Source organism: Protopterus annectens, chromosome 3.part1 (assembly GCF_019279795.1).
Source record: "Protopterus annectens isolate FY-2018-M chromosome 3.part1, PAN1.0, whole genome shotgun sequence".
NCBI lineage: Eukaryota > Metazoa > Chordata > Ceratodontiformes > Protopteridae > Protopterus > Protopterus annectens.
The window spans coordinates 1,150,248,705-1,150,276,263 of record NC_056732.1 but is presented as its reverse complement, the minus strand read 5'-3'; the positions used below and the strand labels follow the sequence as shown (position 1 = coordinate 1,150,276,263).

The following is a 27,559-nucleotide window of genomic DNA, read 5'->3' as shown; positions in this document are numbered from 1 at the left end:
AGCTCTGACTGGTAACAAGGTATTATTTTGCAAACTCTAGCATAATATGTTATAATGTTGATGAGTGTACTTTCCATTTGTTCTGCTCATTAGATACTGTCTGCCTGCAGATGAATGCATTAACATAAGTACCCTTGTCATGTCTCTTTGTGACTGTGTGACTGGTAGCAGCTAGCAGTAACTTCTCCTTTAACCACTGAAAAGTATCTGTGGTATGCAATGCTGAGTGTATGCAGCTAAGAGTTTTACTAGACTATGGCAGACTATAACTTACAGTTCACCAAAACCACATACAAAGTACTTAGCAGAACTTCCATTTATGTGACTGTGCATTGTGTTTTTGAATAAGTGGTCTGTAACTGCGGTCTAGTTGTTTAACCTTCACCTCTTTTGGCATATCTCTTAAACTAAGTAAATGTGGCTACTGGACTTTATTGAATTACTAGATGCTAAACAAGTAAGATTACATGACCTGTGATTATTTTGTAGCTTGATTATTTTATTGTTCAATGTAACAAAATAGATTTAAGTTCATTGCTTCAGCAAGAATGAGTGGTCATTTAAAAATCAGGAAACTGCTGTTGTTACACTTCCTTTTACAGCCCCAAAATTTCCAAGGTAAGTGCGGCTCTCTTTCTTTTATAAGATCAACAGAACAAGGTAAGGCAAAATAAATACAAAGAATCATAAAACTTTATACTAATACTGTTCAACGTAGTCCTTTATTTTGACAGTTCCCATTCATAAAATTAACGTTTTGATTTCACATAGTCAGGGTTCTGCTGTCTCTGAACAGTTTGTTTTTATGAAGCATTCAATATATAAACAGTTTAGAAAATAAGTTGCTCACCTTTTTGCCTGGATGGCCTGCTAATCCTTGGGGACCAACTTCACCCTGTTTAAGGAAAAAACAGTAGGAAGTTATGGGATAATTTACTTATTTATGTGTTCAATACTGTAGACACAGAAAATACAGTGATCAACATTTAGAGGTATACGTGTAAAAGTGTTATAGAACAGTATATATAACTTCATATGCCAAACTTATAAAAACACTGGAAACAGATTATATACATTCACAAAAAGTATCAGTTCGGGTTTTGAGGAAGGCGAACTAAGCACTTTTTCAAGAAATTTCTTGGGAGTATGGGGTGGGGACAGCAGTGTCTCAATACTGCTGATACTCTCTCTTGAGCCCACAACACTATGTTTTTTTTTTCTCAACATACCTGCTGACTGTCAGACTTCTTGTAGTTACTTAGCCCATTACTTGCAAATAGATGATAGTCTCAGGAGGCTGTCATCCAGGCTGCCGTAGTTCTACTATGTCTTATCCCGTGTTATTTCACAACAACCCTGCTGAAGGCAATGACAGTCCTGGACCCCATACATTCATTTTTCCATTCATTCTCAACGCATGCTATTGCAAACAACGCTCGGAACTCACACAGATACAAGTGAGTTTCTTCTGTAATATTTACACAGTGGCAGCAGGTAGCCATAGAGGTTATACAGCCAGAAAGCACAGCAGGTACTGAGTAGCAAAAGAAAAAAAAGAAGAGAAAGAGAGAGAGAGATAACAGGCAATCAAGTTGAGTTGGTCTATTCAAGATCTTCCTGAATGACTGTCTTCATGACAAGTAATAAAGCTTAATGCTTAGAGGATACCACATTACCTCGACTTAATTTTTATTTACAGCTTTATATTATCTATCCATATATCTAAATATATATATATATATATATATATATATATATATATCTATATATATATAGGTATATATATATATATATATAGATATAGATATATATATATATATCTATATATATATCTATATATATATATATATATATATATATATATATATATATATATAAAACACCAAACGATGCAGCATGGATAAATGAGCTGTTGGTAAAACAGTTCAAAAATATATCACAAAACATCCAAAAGACCAAACAATATATATATATATATATATATATATATATATATATCTGGTGGCACAGTGGCACAGTTGATAGTGTTGTCACCTCACAGCAAGAGGCTACATGTTTCAATTCTTGATGTGCCTTCTGTGCAGAGTCTGCATGTCCTCCCTCTGTTCATATGGGTTTCCTCCAGGTGCTCCAGTTTCCTCCCACATTCTATAAGCATGCAGTAAGTGGACTGGACACTATAGATTGGCTAAACGTGTCTGTGTGTAAGGTATGTAAACCTTGCCTCTAGATGATTGTCACTGTTGAAGTAACACTCCAACCCCATACGCAAAAATGGGAAAAGGGTTTGCGGATGAAGAGATAGATCTGTATCTATATAGATAGAATTTCTCTCTCTCTCTCTCTCTCTATATATATATATATATATATATATATATATATATATATATGTATATGAGATTGTCATTCAGGAAGATTGCTGTCTGCCACAAAAACAATGATTAACTATATGTACAGAGTTAACACCTTAGTAAGGCTAAGACAGATGGTCCTTTAACACAAACAGTTAACCTTTAAACATGGCATTATGTCAGCTGTAGCCCCATAATTATGTTTTTCTTTGTTTTAATAACTAAATATTTGATCCATTTTGACTGACCTAAGCAATATGGAGTGTCATTTAGAAAGCTTTTTGAAACTACTGTCTATGGCCCTGCCTGTCTTTAGAGTCTTTGTCCTAAATATTTTCCCTTTCTGCTTGCAATTACTTGTATGATTGCAATCTATGTGGTCAGTATGAACATTTGTAGCAGTAAAACTGCTTTATTTCTCCTGCTAATTTGCTTCCCACTGATTATAAGGTTGGTATGGAATATAGTGCTGACTTTTGTACCCACGGTGATGAAAGTGCAAGGCACTTGAAAGTTAAGGAATGCAGTTAACATTACGTTATACTTCATGAGGTATAAACCGCCTAAGTGAATATTCTTTCATAAATACTAAGGTATTGTTTGTAAAGCATCCATCTCAGCTGTGACTTTAAAGATAGTAATGGAAAATAATGAAGGAATATAGCACGGATGAGCAGACACACAACTAACGTGTGCAGAGAATCTTAAGTGGAAGAGAGTTTTTTTTTTTTTTTATCTTCAATGCAATACCCAGCTTTTATTGCTTGTCATTTTTGTTGTGGACTGTGAAGCTTCTTTCCTCTAAAAATGGGTGAGTTGGTAATGTGCATTAAGAAACATCTTCTATGAAAACCCGCCCGGCTTCTTGATCACCACTCGAACTTTGTTGACCTATGTTTCAGTCATGAGTTTATCCTTCTGCACCATGAAGCCAAATTCTCTACAATATTTTGAATCCTTTTGAGTAAGTGCTGTAATTCATATAAAATCTTTACTGACTGCTTTGACTAGCCAGGTTTTTAATCATACCCTTCTTGAGGTGATTGACAACTGTCATATAAACGTACATGCAAATCTGCTTTTCATCTTCAGTAAAAATATGTAACAAATTTTTCTTACTTCCCAGCCAAGTAGGCTGCTGAGAAATTAGAAACTCATTGGAAGTGATGAAAATTGTGCTATTCGTCTCCATTAAGTAGAATATGAACAGTATACTGAGCAATTAAAAAGGGCTGTGTATTTAGCCTAAAACTGGACAATGTCATTCAACATATTCTGAAAGGTTTTCCAAAAGTCTAAAAACTTTAATACATCTTCTTTTCCTCCTCTGTTATCATTCTGAACATTTTGTGACTTGATCAGCATAGCTCTATCGTTGGCAAGTGGACACTTAAAACAATTTAGAGCACCAGATTTTACTTCAAGAGAAAAAAGACATTGACATTTTCATTGTAATTGCTTTTGATATAAAATAAATTGACATATTGAAGAAGGATTTGTTTACAAAATACTGTGCTTTGCAAGTAATCTGTCAGGCCCTTTTCCTGTAGCCTATTTCCTGTATTACCTAGCTTCAGATAAGATATGCAGATTGCAGAACATGGGTGATGGGGACTGAGTAATTTATTATATGGCCTTTACTTCCTTAGAATATGTATCTCAACGTGAATACTTAATCCATATTCTTTACAATAAGTATTCAGTCAACAAAAAGGAGTGCAAGATGCAGTAGCCTGGGATGGAAGAGTGCACTGCATTGTCATTGGCATTACTGGAAAGTGATTTTCATGTTAATATATCTGGATATGTTGATGTTAGATACCTATCCATAGTGCTCTGTGTTTGTGCCATTACTAAATATGAAGAGATGTTTCATTACATTGTGTATTGTAATTATATAAAAAGACCATGGCAGAAAATGAGCTCCTGTAATATGTCCATTTACTGATCCTTCAGTGAATCCATCAATCCATTCATCTAACCACCCACTCATCCTTCCTTCTTTCCTTCCTTTCATTTTCGAAAACACTTGCCATGGTGAAAGTCTCAATGGCAGTAAGCTGAGCAGGGTAGACCAACCCTGGGTATAATCAGTAACAGTCTTCCGCTCATCCTGCAGAATCTTCAGGAATTCCCAGAAAAGTTTAAACATATAGCCCCTCCGATGTGTTCTATATTTGCCGTGGACACATCACCCAGTAGGCCATGCCTGGCATTATCCTTGTGGGTGGCATGGGGGGGGATATCATTGCTAATAGCCTAACTGACCTCTGTAGGCTGGCTGTACTTCAATCGACAGCTTCTTCTATCTGTCACACAGATTGACCCAGCAACTCCTTGAAGGAGCTTCCTTTGTGGTTATTTGCATATGTGCTCTCATATTTTCAGTCACTGGCAAAGCTTGTATCCCAGGAAAGAAGGATGTTAGTTCATCAGTAAATTGTGCACTTCATCAATTTCCTCAGCTCTCATTTTACAGTTAAGTACAACACTTAATCACTGCTGTTGCCACATCCATCCACTGTATAGTCTTATGATATACTGGGGTCTATATTATAATCATGAAAAAACAAAACTGCGAATGCTCATATGAGCGAAAACGGACAACATCAAACTCCTTATTGAGGGGGGCTGTGCCCCCCACACCCTCCGCTAACTATATATTCCAATTCCGAGATCACACAACAGTGAGGAAAGGGCAAATATACTAATCCCCACTGTACCGCGATCCCAAAACACCCCCATCGATGTCCACCGTTTTCGCTCATATGTGGGTTCGCGGTTTGGTCCATTCGAGATTCTGATAATGAGCCGATATACTGTACTCTCTCTGTCTCATGAATACTTATACTCACACATGCATGTAAACATCCTTCCTGATGTCTCAAATAAAGCTTGTAGAACAGCAAAGAGCCCTTCATTTGAAGATCTGATTTCACCATCTCTGCATACCAAGACTGAGATAGGGGAAAGCTTATTCTGAAATGGACTAGACAATGGTCTGACCAAGGGAAAGGTTTAACCACAAAATTCTTACCTCCTGAACCTGATATCTCAAATCATACCTGTCGAGCAGCAAAAAGTTACTCACCTGATGACCTGAACTGTCTGGTACAAATATAAAGTCTTGACAGCTCTTTTAAAGATGCTGTGATGTAAAGCACTAATTATTAGCATGCAAACATCAGCCAGCACAGATTCTGCAGCACAGGCATGATATGACTCATCCGAGATGTACCAGTCAACAGCATTAGCATGATATTTTGAACAAACAACTGACCAGTTAGATCAGTATATGATGTTCCATGTAACAAAGCTTTGCTGTAGTCAAGCCTGGACAAAACACAAATTGCTATCCCAAGGTCCAAAGACAGACCACAAAATCTGATCTAGACTGTATTTGTTACATGAAAATAAGATGCCTTGACGATGACTGACATCTGGTCATTGTGGGTTAGTCTATCCAAATCAATACTGAGATAACAAATACAGCTTGTGGAAGGTGAGATGGATCGTTGGTTCATACACCACCACTGCTTTAGATGTATCTGGGTTTGAGGTTCAAATGATATGGGTCAGCCAGTCTAGGAATAAAATCCAAACGGACCTCTAAAGCTTAAATGTGTCATTTCCTCTGGAGAAAAGGAGAGGTACAACTAAATGTTATCTGCATATAAATATCAAATACCTCTGACTAAAATAAGTTATTTAATTGGCAATATGCACACAGCGAACAACAAGGAAGTCAAACATCAAGCCTTAAGGAGTACCATAGTCCACTGAGTTTCTAACTAGTGATTTTCAACTAGCTACCATTTACTGAGTATAGCCAATTGGTAGGAGGCAAACCAGTAGTGTCAGTGGTGCAACAAGTTTCACATTTGCCTGTAGTGAGTCCACACCAAGTAGACTGATTGCTAACAATACAATGCAGCCTAAGGGGGATGCTACATTTGATTGTACCATCCTTCGGATGAGTCTTTATAGGTTCATAGGTTCATAGGCAGATACTAGGCTATCTGCCCTAGGGAATTTATAAGCCTAGCTAGAGTGTATTTGGCTTCTGCCTCCCTATTAGATTAGCCTACTGTGCCTCTGTAAAGTAGGTCACAGAAGGTACCCTTTTAAGATTAGTTTACTGTGCCTCTGTCTAGCAGGGACACAGAAGAGATCCCAGGGGTGAATTTGCAATTTCCCATCCACGCGTCCAGATTTCGCTTGAAGAGGGTCAGCGAGGGGCTATGTCTAATATGAATTGGGATTTTATTCCAGAGTGAGGGGAGCCTCTGGGAAATGAATCTGTCCCTCCAGCATGTCCTATTTATTTTTGTGCTGAGGTTTAGGTCCCTGGAACATGTAGCTCCAAGGGACTTGGATTTTTTTGAGGTGGAGCATGTCCATTAATTCTGGGTTTGACATGGCTTTGTACGTCAGGCATAGATCGCCTCTGAGTAGGCGGTAAGCAACTGAGTAGAGCTGGAGTTTCTTTAGTCGAGCTGCATAGGATATCTGTTTGTAGCCCATGATCCTCTTGGTGAGGTACTTTTGGGGTCTCTCCAGTTGCGGCAGGTGTCAGGTAAGGTACATCCAAAAAGGGGCATTGTATTCAATTATGGGCCTGATGAGTGACGAGTAGAGGGGCACAATGACCTCTCTTCATCTAGATGCGAACCCTTTCGTGATAAGCTGGGCTATATAGAAGGTCTTTCTAACCACTTTGGCAACGTGATTATCAAAGGAGAGATTACTATCTACGTTGGTCCCCAAATCTCTAATTACTTCTTCCATACTTAATGGATTACGACCTATGTGGTAATTTGTGGGCACCTTGTTTTTCCCAAAGGGGATGACTATGTACTTTTTAGCATTTAGCTTGAGGCCGTAGCTCTGGCACCAAGCATCCGTCTCTGTGAGACCCTTTTGGAGGATGCTTGTGTCAGCTGGAGATTCTATTATGGCCCCAGTTTGCAGTCATCTGCGAACTTTGTCAGCCATAATCCCCCTGTGTTAGCTTGAACCTCAGAGAAGTATATACCAAACAAGAGAGGTCCCTGAACTGAGCCCTGTGGGATGTCACTTGTAACTGATTTGGATTCGGACACGGCACCTGCGATTCTGACCATGTGGGTTCTATCTCTGAGCCAGTTTGCAACCCATCTTGTGATATAGGGGTTGATATTTAAGCTGGTAAGCTTATTTATGATGCTCGAGTGGGGTATTGTGTCGAAGGCTTTTGTGAGGTCCAGGTAGGCTGTGTGGACTACCTTGCCCTCATCTATGGCTTTGGTAACTGTTTCAAAGAAATCAGCTAGGTTTAAGAGGCAAGAGCTGCCCTTAACAAAGCCGAATTGGGTAGGGTCCAGTGTCTGGAGGCTCCCAATGTCTTTGTTTATAAGTTCTATGATAATACGCTCCATAGCTTTACAGACCATACTAATCAGGCTTATGGGGCGATAGTTTTTGGGGTCCGTTGTGGCACCACCTTTGTGGAGTGGGACCACTGTAGCTGTACGCAATTCTTTGGGTACATATCCTGTAGTAAGGCTAAGTTTGAACAGTGACTTAATGTGAGGGTTCAGTTCTTCCTGGAGCTCATGTAAGACACAGCCTGGGACACCGTCCGGTCCCATAGATGCTGTGTTTTTTGCTTTGGAGAGGGCAGCTTTCACCTGTGCATCTGTGATGTCAGGGAGGTTACATTCAGTTGGGATAGGCATTTGGTCCTTTGGGGGGGAAGTGGGGGGAGAAGTTTGCACTGAATCTGTCTGCCAGGATGTTGGCTATGTCTGTAGGTTCAGTGTATTTTGTACCGTTATGCAACAATTCAGAGCATATCTTGGAGTTTCCACCCATGTTCCTGACATAACTAAAGAAGGCCTTGTGATTATCGTTAGTGTCTAGGGCGATTTTTCTTTCGAAACTGGCCTTTGATGATTTTATGAGGGATCGAAGTTTCTTGCTAATACTGATCAGAGATGCCTTCCCTTTTTGGGATTTTGCTCTGTCGTGTAGTAGCTTCCTCCTTCTGTTGTATAGCTTATTTATGGCCGGGGTCCACCAGACCGGTCTCCTGTTTTTGGAGGAGTGAGTCTTGGTTTTATTTGGGATAGCATGATCCATGCATTCCTGCAGGTGCTCATAGAATGCATTTGTAAAGGATTCTGCGGATTGGGCTGTATTATCCTCTGGCCCAGGGACTTTGAAGGATTCCACCTCAGTCTTGAGAAGTGCAAAGCTGGCTTTTGAGAAATTCCTTACATTGATTTCCTTGGCTGGGGGTGGGGACGGGATATGGATGTCCAGGGAAATTTGTTTATGGCCTGATCTTACCAATGAGGGGTTTACCTCTGGTGTGGAACATAGAGTCCCCATGTTGGTGATGACCAGGTCCAATATGTTGTTCCCTCTTGTGGGAGTGGTGACCAGTTGTTCCATTGCGTTAGAGTATATAAATTCAAGGAACCATTGGCCGAGGGTGTTTGGGCTTGAGTAGTTTTCCCAGTCAATGTTTGGGTAGTTGAAGTCACCCAATAACATAGTGTTTGGAGAGACCTTCATATTCTCCAGTGTTCTCAGGAATGCCAAGTGGGGTTCCTGTAATAGGGAGGGTGTTCTGTAGCAGGCTACAACCTGAAAGGCAGTTTTGCCTGCTGTTAGTTGCACATGGATGGTTTCCGATGCTTTGTGCAGTGTCACTAACCTGGAGGTGTAGGTATCTTTGATGAATATAGATACTCCCCCTCCTTTTGTGCTTCGGTCCGAGTTTTGGGGCCGAAATGCATGGTATGAGTTATAACCTGGTAGTGCTGGGGTGCTCTCAGGAGCCTTGAACCAGGTTTCTGTTACTGCATAGACATCGATTTTCTCCATACTGAGGAGAGCCTCGAGTGAGTGCATCTTGAGGATTACACTTCTGGCATTGAGTAGCATTACCTTTAGTTTTTTATCCTTGGGTTGTCTATGGAGGTGGGTTTGTCCTTTGAGCCTTGCCTAAAAAAGGCACTATGGGGGTGGCAAGAGCCTTGGCCAGTATACAAAAGCCTAAGGGTGACAGGTGCAAGCCATCCATAGTGAAGCAACGTGGCTTGTCGGGCATGTCATCCCAGGCTGACAGACACTGGATCCCCTTTGAATGACACCAATACTTTAGCCAATTGTTGAAACTGATCATTTTGTCTTTATACTGTGGCATCATTCTTGGTGAGGGCAAGATGCTACTCAAGGTCAGGGTCATACCAACCTGGGCTATATGGTCAGAGAGCTCCTCTATGTCTCTTTTCATGTAGTCCAGGGAGGTACATCTCAGGTCATTCACACCAGCATTGACAATGATGGAGTCATACTTGTACTTGCTTTGGAGTGACCTGAGTGCTTGTGTTATGTGGCGGATCCTGGCACCTGACAGGCAGCTTACAGTGACCTTCTCCTTGTTTAGTCTGGTGAGCTGGACGTCAGTGTGCCGGACAATAGAGTCCCCTATAACAAGTGTATTTGGTGTGTTGTTTGGCCTTAAGGGCTGTGACTGTGAGGCACACTGATTTTGTGAGATATGTGATTCATGGGTATTGTTGAGGATTGGCTGTTGCTTGGATATCTGCTTAGGAGGTCTTTGCTGTTTAGGCAGATTTTTATTTAGAGCCTCTGAGTATGTTTTTGTGTGTTTATGTGTTGGGTATGCAGATGCAATAGGTCTGCGTGAGACTGGATTTGTGGTGTGGGTGGTTACCTTTTCCTCCTGACTGACTGTGCCAGTCTTGGGTTGAGAGAGCTCTGCCTCCAGTTTGGCTGTGTAACTGCATCTCTCACATGTATTAGAGTTTGTTGGAAGGAGGAGAGGGTTGTCTGTGTACATAAGGCAATTGTAGCATTGCCTCAAAATTCCCAGATTCACCAGCTGGACTGGAGAGTAACCTTGAAACTGACCCTTGGACATACCAGATTAGTATAGGGAACTGGTTTTTACTGATCAGATTAGGGAAGGGAACTGATTTTTCACTTGATCAGGAAGGACCAATCGGGAGCCTAATACTTATGAGAAGTCAAGGAGGGTGTAGTGCTTTAGTTAGTTAGTGTTTCCTTATAAGAGCTGAGCAAGTGCAGGGCTTTAGAAAGAGAATAGAGTGATTACTTTGAGAGTTTGAACAGTTCTAAGGGAAGAAGTGAAGAGCAGACTTTGTGGAGCCTGGAATAGTTTAAACCTGTTAAGGTGGCGCTGCCCGACGCTGCTCAGTGCGCAAAACCGCGCAAAAATAGAGTTATAGGGTTTTAAGAGAGACAGATCAAGGAGTTTAGAATTGGCCAATAAAACTACAGCTTCTAGGTAGTAACCACTCCTCCAGGGACAGGCAGGCTGTTCAGTGTTAACCACTCCCACTGGTGAACACAGACACTTCCATTTAGCCCAAGCAAGCACTGGCCTTCTAGAACTTCCAAACAGTTCAGAACAGCAAATCTGTAACTGAACTTTCTTAACTTTCAGAAAGTGGGAAAAAAGCAAGATTTTTTTTTTTTCTTTTTGTTGTAGTTTAAAGGAAGCAGAGATACACAAGCAGCAAAATAATCACAACCATGCAATAAATGACCCCACACTTGAGTGCTAGGCCAAAATCAGGTAAAATGCAGTTTTAGGGAAAAAAACGATTTTAAATTAAGTGCAACACAGGAAATGCAGTAAACAGGCTCTAGATGTGTTCCAAGTTGCTTGAGTGGGTGGTAGCTCAGGTGGATTTAAGGATCCCACAGCAACTATCAAAAAGAGTAGATGTCCTTCATTTATATACAAAACAACTCTTATTTACAACATATTTACATATTTATAAATATTTACAAATGTACATATATATAGATATACAAATTTCTTTACACATATTCATAATTTCCTTTACAGTTATACTGAATGCTAATTCCTGTTAGAACCCTTCTCCTTTTTCCATAACCATCCTAGGATTTTACTTAATACTGTTGCTAAATTCCATTTACATTAAACATAATTTAATTTATTCTTTCATTCCATAAAACCCATATGACTTAAATAACTTATTACCTATTGTTTTAACATATCATTTACTTCTGTTCTTATAATATCAATATTTAATCATATCCATGTATATTTTAAGATATTCTCATAGTAATATGATTGTTCCATTACTAGTCTGCTTCCTTCTTCATTCCATGTTTCTCATTTATCATTTTTATTCCTTTGCCTATTCTATTTAATCATTGTTTTGCTTTATCTCTAGCCATATTGTAAGATGATCAGAACATCTTGTCCCAATGTTCTGTTTCAGTTGTATATATATATATATATATATATATATATATATATATATATATATATATATATATATATATATATCCTTTTTGTAAGTCTATGAGGTTTTTCCCATAGTTTTAACTTACCACATCTTATAACTTCTAGCATTTTCCTTATATCATTACCTTTATTTTTACACTTGTCTCTCAAATCATAATTAAAATCTTATGTTATTATAATATGCATATTTATCACTACATAGTATAAAATCTGATGAAATATGCTTCCTCTTTCTTTGCAATTAGTTTAAGCATATAATATTATAATTCTGTATATACGTGTTCATTCCATTTTAAATCTACAATGTTTAATATTCCCATTTTTGCTAAAGTTACATTTAATATATTTACTTTATTTCTACAGAATACGGCTATTCCAAAACATCTCTCATTTCTCAAATTCCAAATTATCTTTCCTCCCCATAGTTTTTCCATTTGTAATCTTTCTTCATTTGATAAAAATCTTATGTCTTTTAATATAATTACATCTATATCACATGTATTATACCACTCAAAAATCTTTAATATTCTTACTATATTTTTAATAGATTTACAGAAAATACTCTAAATGTTTCATTTTTCAATTTTACTTAGATTCATGGTTTCATAAGTTCATAGCTAATTACTAAGCTAAATTTCTTAAATGGCCATTCTAAGCCTAACCAATTTCTCTCCCAATTGCGAGAATCAAACTCTGTACCCTTGTGTCTGTGAGTCAGATACCTTAACCATTGTATCAACCCCAAATTATTAGCTATGCATATTTTTTTCTTTCGTTTTCTTTCTTTTTCTTTTGTTCTTATCCCTTTAAATTTTCTTTTTATTTTACACTTTTACCAATATAATTATTTTTCTTTTACTACATCCCAGTTTGTCTTCATCACTTTTTTCAGAACCTTCTTCTATGTCCTCATTATTTTTTATCTATTTTTTCTATTTTAGTACTTCTAGAATGTTTTCACTTTGTTCATTTTCTTCTCTTTCTTTTTCCTTACTCTTATTTTTATTTTTGCAATCTATCCATAAAAGTCCAATTTTGCTACATTTATTACATTTCAATTCACATTTTTTGCATCCTGTCCTACTTACCCACAGATATAATATTTTCTTTTGTTACAGTTTCTTAACAAATGTCCTTCTTTTCCACACACAAGAAAACGTGTTTTTGCATTGTCCCCAGTATTTTATGACACCCCTACTCCTCTCCATATTTATCATGCTTGTCATATGTATAATTTGTCTCTATTTTTAACACAATATTACAGTCCCATCCACAAGACCATAAACCTCTTCTGTGATAAACATTTGCAATGTCCATAATTTCTTCACATAAAGTTTTCAAATGTCCTTTCAAAGTCTTTCTTTCCAGCACTGTTCAAAATTGTACATGGATTTTATTTTTTGTTTCCCTGTTAAATGCTTTTACCAAATAAAGATTTCATGAGTTACAGTCCTCCTTTTTTCATATTCACAAAGAAACATTTCCATTGAAAAAGCAGTCTCAAATATAATGTCACAAAATGTCTCTTTGTTAATAAAAATAAATACTCTTACCTCATGTACTTTTACATCCAAAGGAGCTAATAAATTGTCCCACACTTCATATCTGCCCATTTCTTTCTCTTCTTTACTTTGAATACTTAACATGTACTTCCATTTTTTTATTTTCTTCTGCCTTCATTCACTTTCTCTGCATATGTTTTGTTTTCCATCTCTGTCCTATTCTGCAGGAGTGTCTCTGCTTCCTCCTTTTGTATTTTCCCCTTAATGTACCCCCACCTCCCAGGAAACATCTCCTTCATTTTCTGGCTCACTTTACATCACGATTTTTTAAGTAAATCATTCCGCAACCTTCCTGAATGGAGGGTTTAATTACACATCCCTCGTTTGCTTACTTGTCTTCATCAAACAGATTTCTTTGAAACATCATCTCAGAATCTTGCACACATTCTCCAGTTTCAATATTTGCTTTCTCCTCCATTTCTCTCACCATTCCATTATCTCCTTCTTCCTCTATCTAATTCCCTGTTTCTCTGGGCCACCTCTGCACTTGGAACAGAAACAGGAAATGCTACAGCAAAATGTGTTCCACTGGCAACAATTATGAGTAAGAGAATTTCCTTTATGCCTTGACTGAATTTTCCCTGTAGTATAAATTCCACGTCTGGTCTCCCCTGAAAAGAGGCTACTAGCCTAGTGTGACTAACCCGGTCAACAAAAGAATAAATAAAGAAATAAAATAAAACTCAAGGATGGTACTTAATAAATCACAGAGCAACCTCAGACACTCATCGAGAATCCCAAGATCTACAGTATCAGAAGTCTCTAAGGACCAAGAGTGAATAATGATGATGTTGACCTCTAGCCATCATGATGTCATTAATCACTCTAAGGTTCCCTCCATTTCTGTGCTTAGTTCTAAAGCTGGATGGACAATAATCTGATAAGTCATTTGATGCTTGTTAGGAGCACAGCTAAGTCTAGACCACTTTTCCAATAACCTCTACAATAAATGAAACACTCAAGCCAGAGCAATAATTGTCCAGAAGGTTTGCATCTAAAAATGACTTTTTAAGGACATGGACAATCAGATCTTTTAGTGTAGACTGAATTACCTCTTTTGTACGTTAGGTGTGAAAGTTCTGTAGAATAATGGGTCCCATGATTTAAGGCAAGATCTTAACATCATTTCAGGACCAAGTTTCAAAGTGCAATAGGTTGGATGCTTAGCCAAAAAAAAACTCCCTTGAGCTTGTAGTGTCCAAGTAATCAACCTCCTTGCAACACCTATGTGCATGTACTTTCAAAGTAATATTTCTTGTATCATAAGTCTGGATCATCATCTCAAACATAAATCAGTCTTCAATGGTTCAATCCTGGAGAAATGACTAACTTATTCTAGAGAACATGTCAATCTGGCAGAGCTACACAACTTGTCCATCAGCTGAAAGAGTGCATCTAGAAGGACAGATGTAGTGGAGATCCCTTTATAAATAAAAATGTCTGAGATATCTCTGGCATGAAGCATAACCATTGGCAACAATTTTTTTCTCAGAAACTATGCCCTACCCCTTCTATAGTTGAACATCTACCCTAAGTTATGCATAGACAACAATTCATGGTGAAACCATAGTTCTTGTTGAAATATAGCTCAAATCTATACACTAAATTGGGTGGCCTGATTCACTGCACTATCAATATCATTATTATACAGTATGCCACCATGTGTACATCAGAATCATCTTTACTGATGCCCTCCACAACTGGTCAAGGACTGGGCATAGAATATCTAAATTTACAGCCCTAAGATCCCTAGATTTCACCAGCTCCAAGACTGACCCCAAGACTGTGACTGTGAAGACTTAATCTGAAATAGACTAGGCAATAGTATGATCAAGAGAGAAGTTCAAACACAAAATTCCTGTCTTGAGGACCAACCTGGAAGATTAAGTTAGGTCAATGAATGTCTAAACATACGAGTTGTACTGAAAATGACTGAGAGAAGCTGAAACTTTCCAAGAAACCTGGTATCCCCATGGTGATTCCACAAGTAAAACACCAAAAAGATTCCAGCACCATTCAGGAGGTATATAGAGCCAACTTTTATTGTGACTAAAACAACAAAAACAGCATACCGGTTTTGGCAAAACTTACAGCCTTCTTCGGTGCATTAAATAAATGTAATCCATTACACATTTAAATAATGTTTAATTAGACCATACTGGGGGCTGATTGGTTTATGCCAGAATTAGCTTATTTCATTAAGGCCACAAGTAAATCATCATTGGCTTAAACATTAAAATCTCATTATAAGTAACTATTCAGAAGATTACTGTACTAGGTCAGTGAGGAGCAAGGAGATCAGGTAACTCTTGCAGAAATGCTCTGCATATTTGCTGATTTTATCAAGGAGGACCCTGCAATTTATTCCTATCCTTTGGACTTATTGAGAAGTGTTAGATCATCCAGCCTACACCATCATCAAATCTAGGTTTAATGAAAAAGAAATAGTTACTCCTCCACCAGTGATCCTCTGCTTAAAACTATAAATTGTGAGTAGGCCTAGAAGGACACAAGACACAAGTCAAGGCCTTGAATATTTGCCCAAAAATGTTTATGTGATGAATGCCAGTCGAACAAATGAAGCAAGTTGGCATTGTATAACACAGCTTAGACAGTATGCAAGAAAAATGGATTATACATATTGGTTAGAGATGGCAGTCTAACAACTAAGGTACTAATGTGAGGACGGGAAGCCCCTATCCACATGATATTTCACTCTTGGATGATGCCAAAAAGGTCTAAACTCAACACATTTCCCAGGTCCAGATGTGCAGACAAGGATCTTTTCCTAGCTTCTATCCTACAACTCTTCAGTTTCCCCAGTACACATAAGGAAGATCTGTAGACAAGGACCCAAATAGGTGAAGGGCCAAAAATAGGGCCCTCAAATATAAGACTCTCACGAATGTAACCTAAAGCTAGAAAAAAATCCAATTAGAATAAAAAAAAAGGAGTCTGCAGAAATTATTAACAGAAAAAATAAGACTTTGAAAGACAGAATGCAGTCAGAAGGTAAACATATTCCCCAACAGAAACAAACAAGTGTGTCAAAGATACAGTGCCATGCAATTACAAAGAAAAAAATGATGATCCAGCAATTAATTCCCTGATAACAACTGAAGCAAACTGCTGTGATCACATTATGGCTTATGCTGCTTTACTCAGCTATCCAAATCAAATCTAAAATGTCTGCTTTGTTATGATGAAAGGAACTGTAGCTATTTGTGGAGCTGGTAGCAAGTATACAGCAACAAACAGTGACTCCCAAAAAATACAGTTTCAAAATAACGCAGTTGTTGTTGTATCTTTTGGCTTTTCCCGGTTAGGGGTCGCCACAGCGGACTCCGGTCTGCTAATGATTGGCAGTAGATTTTTACATACAGAGTTGCAAGCCCTGACGCACAACCTTCAACAAAGGTACTCCCATTCACGCATGTCTCCACATAGAAGACGCTTTAACTGAGAATCGAACAGGAAATCTTACTGTGAGGCGACAACGCTACCCTTAATCAAAACTAATCATTCTACAGTTATTAGAGTTTGCCAAATCCTGTATAAAAACTTCAATGGAGAAGGTGTTAAAAGCACCTGGAGTTCATCCCACACAACAGTTCCAATGGTTCCAAAAGTCATAGCCTGAGGACGTTAAAACAAACACATCCAATAGGCAGTAAGAGAAACCAAGAAGAACAGAAGACACGGTTACACCTGGGATTTCCAAGGATTTGCACTCCCCTCAATCTAGTAGTTAGAATAGCCCTCAGTACAGCCTCAGGATTTGCAAGTCAAGGATGCCAGTTCACATTGCTCTGACAAAAGCGACATTAACAAGTAGATCAAAACCCATCAATGATACAGAAGCAAACAAAAAGGCAAGAGTCAACCTACTGAGGAAAAAAATAAGGATTAAGGAGAATGCCCTATGAAGTTTTTGGATTCCACTCTGACCTTTTAAGATTAGATTGGACATTTGGCTGAAGAAATGGTGAGACCAGCCTGGCTGGATTTATCAAATCAGTATTAGGCAGACAGACAAAGACAACTCAGTTTGTAAATGGGAAGAGCAGTAACTAGATACAGCAGCCTTCCCCTAGCTAAAATAAGTTGCACTCAAGTTTTTTTTTTTTAATTGCAATGTTTCTGAATACATTTCCTATCTCATCATAATATCTATTATTTGTGGTACTAAAGCAAATAAAATTTGCTATTAATTCACATGAGCAAAGGTATGGCTAGCATTGCACTTCTAATATCATTTTTTTTTTTTTGAAAAAGTCTGTTAGACATCATCAATTATAGCTGGGTAAGCTTAAAAACAGAGAGCTCAGTTAGCTGTGATGATTTAATGATGACCTCTTTTTTTCCTGCACTGAGCTGTATAGTTTAGATTCTGAAGTCTCATTTCTTGGAACTCCTGGGTTGCTGAATGGTGTGTGAATGAAAAGACCCAAAACAGATGCCAACTTTATTACAGCAAAGTAGAAGCTTTCTATTTTGGCTCTTGATGTTACTATTTTTTTGTTTGTTTTCCATTTTATCTCTTGTCATGTGTGTGTGTGTTTTTTTTTTTTTGTAAACTGTTGAATGATATGCTACCAACAGAGCTGTAGAGACAGAGGGACACTGACCATATCTGGATACTAGTACATCTATTTTTCTGTAGTACTTATACAACACTAACAAGCATCACATTATAACAGAGTATGTGGGTTATTATTAACTATACCACTTTTACTTCTGTTTTATTTGACATGGATGGGAGAGTAGTTAAGAAAATGAATGCAGTGGTCAGACCTTAACATAATATAGACCAATTACCAATTAGGCTGTTTCATGCACATTAATGCTGACTAAAAGCATAGGTTGGGTGGAGCAAAAGAGGTAGCGTGTGCCTTTTTGCTCTAATACCGACATGTGCCAACAGGTATTCAAAGTATCAGCATTCTGTATTACTTTCAGTCCTCAAAAATGAATATCCACCCTCAATCAACTACTGCTTATGTTGTTGTTCCTGCACTCATCAGCCATCTCACCTTAAGTCTGCTCATGCTCTCTGTTTTCATTTAGTTTGGTTCTTCTGTGATCCCTAAACCTAAACCACAGGTACTTAACATTTCTCACCAGCATATCTCTTAACCTTGTAGTATAACAATTCAAGGAAAAGCCAAAAAATATGGGGGAGCATGCATTTTCTGAAAGATATGATGTCATACATTCAAATATTTGTCATGACTGAGTAGCTTCATTCCTTAATGATTTGTCAAACCACACATTTATTAGGAATAATCACAAAACAGGATGCAAAAGTCTGGACATTCTGTGCATTTCTGGACAGTGAAGAGGTATGCTTAGCAGATGAAGAACTGGTCTGTTTATAATTTTTTGAAATATGCCTGTCCAGACTCATGCACTAATGTTTCCCAATGACATGGTAACCTATCCGTTTAATGTGTTACAACAATCTTGACTGGAAGGTATTATGTTAATGAGCACGCCTATATATTAACATTTACTGTGTCTAATTTTGCATTTCATTGTCAGAAGTGCTTGGAACACAACAGTGGTAGCACCGTTTCAGTACTAGTAATTGCTTTACATTGTATTTATTAGAATCATGCCTTAAGCGGCAAGGAATATACTTTAAAGGGACTCTTCTATACTAAATAACATAACACAGAACATAAACACTGCCTCCCTTCTCACTCTACACAGGCATTTTGTATTGCACTTTGTGCATACCTGTCAAACTGGAAACATCAAAAATTTGGACAAAGGCACATGAAAAGTAGGTACAACTGGCCAAAAATCTGTATGCTGATTAACATAAAACCCACACATTATTATGTGAGCCCCACCCACTCCAATGGATTTGTAGTATACCAACAGTCAAAAGCAAATTGAAGAACAGACAAAATATTAAACCAGAACTGATTCATGAGAAGTCGAAAGCAGAAATGTAACATTTGCATGCCGTTCTGCAAAATTAATGTCACATGTTGTCAAGGTCTTTGCTGCCTGACTTATGCAGAAGGGAATAACAAAGTTCATCAGTTTTGTTCCAATCCTGGTTTTAGAGTTCTAGTCTGTGACCCTGATTATCTACAAATGACTATTACTTTACATATTAAATATTGTACTGCAATACTGGCAATGGAAATAACTGAATTAAACCAGGGATCTGGGGGTTGCTATTCCCCCGCCCCTAGGGTTACCACCTGCCCCACTTTGATAGGGACAGTCCCTCTTTAGGCAGTTGCATCTTGCAAAACAACTGTAAAAATGGCAAATGTCCTGAGATTTTAGGACAAAATTATTTCCTATATTTTATGTAATAGTTGCATAAAACAGTTATTCCGTATATGAAACACCTAAATGTTATAAGAAACAGAATAAACAACTAAAATGCTGCAAAAATAAGCCTTTATTTAGGCAAAAAAGTGAAGTTCTGTCCTTTGTACTGGCCATGGATATGTTTGGGTCTGCAAAATCTGATGTTTGTACCAAAAATGTCCCACTTTGGGCATTTGAAAAGGTGGCAACCCTACGCCACCCCCCAACAAGCCATGACATTTCTAGATGCTCTGAGATGCAATTTAGAATTTTTTTCACATCCTTTTCATCCAATGATGACCTGAATGAAAACCATTATTAAAGGAGAACAATGGGCTACAATGTAAATTTCAAGTTTTACACATTTTATCTCCATATTCACACCTCTGAAGCATATATATATATATATATATATATATATATATATATATATATATATATATATATATATATATATATATATATATATAGTATTTAAATTCAGTAATTTTGAGACATTTGGAAACCCCATTCCTTTCATTACCATAGAGCTAAGAAAGCCTTTGCACTAAGCAGTTCTCATGATTTGCAAAACAAAGATCTTGTCAGCAAAAAGGTGACATCTGGAAAGTGATTAAGGGTTAGTTTGTCCATGGCATTCAATAGTTACTGCCCAAAATGATATCAGCCATGCAAAGTTTTCTGATCACCCTAAAGCACCATAAATCTGCTCACACAACGACATTGTGTAGGAGTTTTGTGGTGCTTAAAAATGCAAGCAGCTCTTACAGGAAAACCTTTATACTTTTGAAGTTTCTACACACACTATTTTCAGGAACAGCAGCACAAGAGAGGTAGTGTGCAGGAGAGAAACAGCATAGCCAGCCGCCACTCTAGCATGGGCGCTTTTCCAGTATTTATTTAGTTTAGGTAGACCAGGATGGGAGCACCGGGTAGTGTGGGGTGGCACAGTGGAGCTCTTTTGCCTAGGGCACCAGTTGACCTAAGGCCGCTCCTGAGAAACAGAGACAGAGAGAGAACCCCTCTAATCACAACAGAGTCACAACTGCGTGATTTCCTTTATCTAACTATTGGGCAAGTAGGCCTTAGACCATCATGCTCAGTCTCCTTTTAGGAAAATGCCACAGAAAAAACAAATCTAGTTTCTTCCCAAACAGCAGTGTGCTAAACTTTCAGAAGTGTACATATTGCTTCTCTCGCTCCAAAAACCTGAACGTTTACAAAGCTTGACTGTGATAAATTAGTTAAATGTATAAAGTAACACCTCGTCTTCCATTCTAATTTCAATTAGTGGCAGGAATGTAAGATTCCATCATTGTTTTTCAACAGACAGCAACCTTGCAATCCCAATTGCCAACAGCAAGGCTAGTATGCCATAAAACATGACTTACCACTGCCCAGAATGGAACGGAATGTCCTTAGTTTTCTTCCCATGTTGCTGACCTGTCTCTTGTAAAATCTGATACACAAGCTGTTAGGGGACACAATCAGCTTTGTATCACCTGAGACTATCATTCCCCTGCAAGTTTGAGAACTGCATTTATTTCTTTAGCCAGAACATTTTTTTCCTTCCAATGACTACTCCAAACATTCTTTACTTTGCACACCAATATCAAGTGATGAACTTCTCACTAGTTGCCAGGGCAGCTGTGAAGAGTGAAAATAAACATTCAAATGCAAGGCAAAGCATTGCCAATGTTTCTTCAGCTGAGAAAGTTTTCACTCCATTGTGTTACTTTGCTCCCTTATTCTCCAGCAGGGAAAATGTGGTTATGGTCAGAGCAAATGATAATGGTGAACAAAACATCTCAAGTTGGGGAAGATGTTCAATGTGCAGGCTAATCTGTCCTGCAGCCTACAGATTTTTTCTCCGTTCATCTCCTTAGATGTCTGTTTTGGGGGGGGGGGGGGGTTGTAGGAAACTTCCAGTTGTTGATCACCACCTCTTTCCCTGTGCAGCTGTGGAAAAATGCAAGGCGCTGGAATTGACTGTGTCTCTCAGCTGTCCTCAATTTCTCCAATGTCTCTCATATGTCCAGATGAAGTGAAATAAATGCATTTTCCCCATTTTACATTAAATCGTTAACTGCATGTTTGGTCTCCACCATACTTGTCAGCTGTCTACATTTTCACAGAATGTCCATTTTTTTAGGTCATATTTCAGGTATGTTCCTCATAACATTTATGGTTTTCTGGCAAACCACTGAGGGTTGAAGTCCTTTGTTCCCCATTATTTTAAGCTTTGTCCAAACTTCACGTGCTAAGCGGTTGAGAAGGATGTCATCCATACTTTCAGATGGTACTGTTGCAATGGGGTGGAATGTCAGCACTGGCTTTCATGAAGACCAAATGTGCAATTGTGACTGAATCACTTTGTCTGTGTGTTACAAATGCTTCAGAACTGCCTGGTTTATCATAACCTCCAAATTCCTCTCTCCGATTTTCTGTCTTTTGATATAAGAAACTGTAGCTTAAGGTATTATGCTCTTTAGACACTAATAGAATTTGAGTTAAATAATCAGATGTTAGTGGATTTTGTGAAAAGATTGGCCATGGCTGTGCTGAATATGTATTTTAAGAGGAGGGAGGAGCATAGGTGACACACAAGAGTAGAGGGAGATGCACACAGGTGGATTATATTTTAAGTAGAAGGGCCAGTCTAAAGGAGATTGGAGACTGCAAAGTGGTGACAGGGGAAAGTGTGGTTAGGCAGCATAGGATGGTGGTCTGCAGGATGGCATTGGCAATCAAGAACGAGAGGAGGAGTGTGAGGGCAGTGCCAAGGATCAAATGGTGGAGGTTGAAAAAGGATAACCGTAAGGTGGTGTTCAGAGAAGAGTTAAGACAGGCACTGTGAAGAGTTATCAGATAGCTGGGCAGCCACAGCAGAGGTGGTAAGGGAGACAGCTAGAAAGGTGGTTGGTGTGACAACTGGACAAAGGAAGGAGGAAAAGGAGACATGGTGGTGGAATGAGGAAGTACAGGAGAGTGTACACAGGGAAAGGTTGGTGAAGAAAAAGTGGGATTGTTAGAGAGATGAAGAAAGTAGACAGGAGTATAATGAGATGAGGTGTATGGTGAAGAGAGAGGTGAGAAGGCTAAGGATAAGGCATATGATGAGTTGTATGAAAGGTTGGGCACTAAGGAAGGAGAAAAGACCTGTACTAATTGGCTAGACAGAGGGACTAAGAGGGGAAAGATGTGCAGCAGGTTAGGGTGATAAAGGATACTGAGGGAAATGTACTCACAAGTGAGGAGAGTGGGTTGAGCAGATGTGAAAAGTACTTTGGGGGGCTGATAAATGAAGAGAATTAAAGACAGAGTAGGTTGGATGATGTGGGGATAGTGAATCAGGAACTGCAATGGATTAGCAATGAGGAAGTAAGGACAGCTATGAAGAGGATGAAGAATGGAAAGGCCATTAGTCTAGATGACATACCTTTGGAAGCATGGAAGAGTTTAGGAAAGATGGCAGTGGGGTTTTTAACAAGATTGTTTAACGAAATCTTGGAAAGTGAGAGGATACTCGAGGAGTGGAGAAGAAGCATATTGGTACCAATTTTTAAGAATAAGGATGATGTGCAGAGCAATAGTAACTACAGAGGGATAAAATTGATCAGCTACAGCATGAAGTTATTGGAAACAGTAGTAGAAGCTAGCTTAAGAAGGGAGGTGATGGTCACTGAGCAGCAGTATGGATTCATGCCTGGAAAGAGCACTACAGATGTGATGTTTGCCCTGAGGATGTTGATGTAGAAGTATAGAGATGGTCAGAATGAGATGCATTATGTCTTTGTGGACTTAGAGAAAGCATATAACAGGGTGCCCAGAAAGGAGTTGTGGTATTGTATGAGGAAGTTGGGAGTGGCAGAAAAGCATGTAAGAGTGGTACAGGATATGTACGAGGGTAGTGTGACAGTTGTGAGGTCTGTGGTAGACGTGATGGATGCGTTCAAGGTGGAGGTGGGATTACATCAAGGATCAGCTCTGAGTCCTTTCTTATTTGCAATGGTGATGGACAGGTTGACAGACAAAATCAGACAGGAGTCCCAGTGGACTATGATGTTTGCAGATGACATTGTGATCTGCAGTGAGAGTAGGGAGCAGGTTGAGGAGACCCTGAAGAGGTGGAGATATGCTCTAGAGAGAAGAGGAATGAAGGTCAGCAAGACTACGACAGAATATATGTGTGTGAATAAGAGGGAGGATAGAGGAATGGTGAGGATGCAGGGAGTAGAGTTGGCGGAGGTGAATGAGTTTAAATACTTGGCATCAACAGTTCAGAGTAATGGTGAGTGTGGAACAGAGGTGAAGAAGAGAGTACAGGCAGGGTGGAGAGGATGGAGAAGAGTGTCAGGAGTGATTTGTGACATGCGGGTATCAGTAATAGTGAAAGGGAAGTTCTACAAGATGGTAGTGAGACTAGCTATGCTATATAAGTTGGAGGCAGTGGCACAGATGAAAAAACAGGAGTCAGAGCAGGAGGTGGAAGAGTTAAAGATGTTAAAGATTTGCATTGGGTGTGGCGAGGATGGACAGGATTAGAAATGAGTATATTTAGAAGGTCAGCTCATGTTGGACAGTTTGGAGACAAAGCCAGACTGGTGAGATTACATTGGTTTTCACATGTACTGAGGAGAGATGCTGGGTATATTGGGAGAAGTATGCTAAGGATGGAGCTGCCAGGTAAGAGGAAAATAGGAAGGCCTAAGATAAGGTTTATGGATGTGGTGAGAGAGGACATGCAGGTGGGTAGTGTGACAGAGCAAGATGCAGAGGATAGAAAGAAATGGGAACAGATGATCTGCTGTGGTGACCTCTAATGAGAGCAGCCAAAAGAAAAAAGAACAAAAAGAATTCATCCATCCATCCATACATTCACAACCCTTTTTTCTCCATTTTTGCACATGTTGTTGGGTTGTCACTGTCACTTTAACAGTGACAATCATCTAAAGCCAAGGTTCACACTGCCAGGGGCAAGCCTTGCCACATTTGTTCTTTCATACCACTCACTCGCACGCGCAGTCACCTATGGCCAAATTGGAGTATCCAATCCCCCTTTTGCATGTGTTTGGAATGTGGGAAGAAACCACAGAACACAGAGGAAACCCACGTGAACACAGGGAAGACAAAACATACTAATGTGAAACCTATTATTCTGGCACCTTTTTAAGTGGGTAAGCTCATTTTATTTAAATATGTCTTTGATTGAAAAAAGCAAAGCATTTACTATGATGTCAGTACTAAAAAATAGTGTCAGATCAGGGCCTGGGTTCATCATCAATTTGACGCAACATCCTTGTTGCTTAGCTGCTGCAAGTCATGGGCAGGCTGTGGCTGTACAAAACTGATGTTTTTTTTTTGTTTTTTGAAACCTTCTGAGTCTCCCAGAGTCCAACAGGCAGTCAGGCACTGCCTCACAAAGCTGAAGTCTTCACGCATGCCCCTGCATGTTGATGACACTGCGGGATATGCTGGCAGTGATGTGATGACATCAGCTATTCTTTAAAATGTAAATAAAATTTAAAAAAGTCTGGAATTGAAGGGGCCACACAGAAATTTGTGGCATTCCATTATTTCGCCTGCAAAACTGGAAAATATTCAGGAATTTGGTACAGATGAGAATTATGACTTTGTGTCTCAGTTCTGTCCAGTTAGCAAATGGCTTGACTAGTAATTGTTACTGTTACCAAATAACATTACATTTCTCAGTGTAACTATATCATGCCTATTAAGACCTGTAATCCAGGAAAAAGTTGTAGCAAAATGCATGGCAAGTGAGACTTTTTAAAGTACAAATAAACATAATTTGGTTTGGCAGAATTAAAATGTTTGGACGTTTATTACAAGTCAGATAATGGAAAAAAAAAACTGTAGAATTGAAAAGAAACTCTGAGGCATTGATCAACAACACTTCGTTTATAGGACAAAGATCATTTCTGGTTACTGTAGTTACAATATTTAATGGTGAGAGAAATGCAGTTGTAATGCTGTCAGATAAGCACCCGTTCACAAATAAAGCTGTCAGCAATTGGAAAGGAGAGGTGAAGCAAACATTGAAAAAGTAAATATAGACAAGTGAGGTTAATCAATTTCAGACAAAGGATGGGAAGGAAGTGTAGACAAAACAACAATAAGGTATATGGATAAAGGAGGGTATTGAATAAAAAATGTGGCATGACTGCTTGGGCTGAAGGGAGTAGTGATGCTGGACATAATAAAGAATGTGTGCAGGATGAAGCTGCTTAAGAGAAATGGTAGACATAACTGAAGGCAGATACTGATAACCATTTCAGTTGACTTCTAAGGTGAATTATGTTGACAATAATCCATGTGATTTTACCGGTATGCACAATTATAATAAAATATAGGAAGGTGTATAGGTATACATGGGTGAGCTCAAATATGCAAATTATGGGCAGTATGCGAAAGGTACAGGTACAGGAATTTGACCAGAGGGTGTGTGTAGCATACACTACAGAATTATTTCAGTAAGGCATCCCTCCAGGAAAGTCAGGACTATATATCTTGTTACAGAGTCATTTATTTGCTGCAGTACATTGAAATGTATTCAACTCCAGCAGGAAAAGGTAACATATACTCTATAATTTAAATGCGAAAAAAAAAAAACAGTACAGCTCAACAACTTTAGAATTAAGTAAGCATACACTCAGTAATGAGATTTCACAAGCCTAGAAGATCACAACTACATCCTCACCTAAATGGCACTTGTAGGGCTTATGATTTCCCATGAAGAACAAGGGGAGAGAAAAAAAGGATATAAGGGCAACTCAGCTGCTTTATTCCACTCGCAAAATGCAAGAAAGCATTCAGTGGCTATAACTCATTTAGGTTATGGTCATTGTGTCTTTATAATGCATGTAGTGGACAGCTTCTTGTGAAGACTTATTGTCATTTATGCATCCACTGTTGTTTAGAATGGGAAAATGTTTCATTTAGCAGGGGCATGATGACCATATATTTAATCTTTATGGGTGTTCCTTTGAGGATGTCAGGGAAAGTGTGATGGCATAAGAAAAAAAGGTGTAACCCTAGAAAAGGGACACTTAGAAAGCTGACTGTCACCTCACAGTAAGACGTTGTCCTGTTCGATTCTCAGCTGAAGCGTATTCTGTGTAGAGACATGTGTGAATGGGCATACCTTCGTTGAAGGTTGTGCGTCAGGGCTGGCAACTCGGTACGTAAAAATCAGCTGCCAATCATTAGAGGACCGGAGTTCCGCTGTGGCGACCCCTAACCGGGAAAAGCCGAAAGACACGATGACAAGAAAGCTGACTGGTGTGTACTGACTTTTGGGAAGAGGTATTTAAATGTAGTTTCACATGCAAACTAGGAAGCATGCGGAAGATTTGAACTAATGTTCACTGTTATTAACAGACCTGATAAGAATTATACAGTTTATTTTAACAAACACCTATAGTGACACAACTGGGAGATAACAATTTTCCAGGTGAACCTCTGTGTTTAATGAGAGCAGCATAATTTATGATCAGATAATCCTGTCCATGCATATATTTTCTTCTCAGTCTTTTTTTCTTTTTTTGCAATTTGTATAGCGATTACTTTGTCAAAAAAGTCATCAACGGAAAATTAGCAACCAATTAGGCAGCATGTTAAACATGCATATGGACTGACTAGAGTATAGCTGCAACTAAAATACTAGTTTTCTCGTGACGTATGCAGACAGGTTCTTCCCACCTCATGACAAAATTCTTAACTTATGTAAAACCTTTACAAAAAAGGTCTGTCATGTTCGGTAGGCTCAATTCACTATAACCAGTATAAACTACTAAAAAGTATATTTTAGTTAAAGATTCAGTGTATGCATCACTTGCTTGTCTGTTTTTCAAAGCAGAACATAGTGGCGTAATTTTTCTGCTTTGCATTTTTCTTCACTGTGCAGCTGATAATGTAGTATAAAGAGCAAATGGAAATACTCAGATCTTTTTTAACTTTCATGAAGGTTAGCAGTAACCACTAGT

The 27,559-nt window shown here is 38.6% G+C and overlaps 1 protein-coding gene across 1 annotated transcript in view; it reads right to left on the bottom strand.

The window, feature by feature from the left end:
- Positions 1–27,559, bottom strand: part of COL22A1 (collagen type XXII alpha 1 chain) — a 2,341,282-nt gene that overhangs the window by 839,482 nt on the left and 1,474,241 nt on the right. Inside the window, exon 27 of the mRNA XM_044067281.1 lies at positions 851–895. Coding sequence (XP_043923216.1) covers positions 851–895 — 45 coding nt within the window. The remainder of the gene's footprint in view (positions 1–850; positions 896–27,559) is intronic.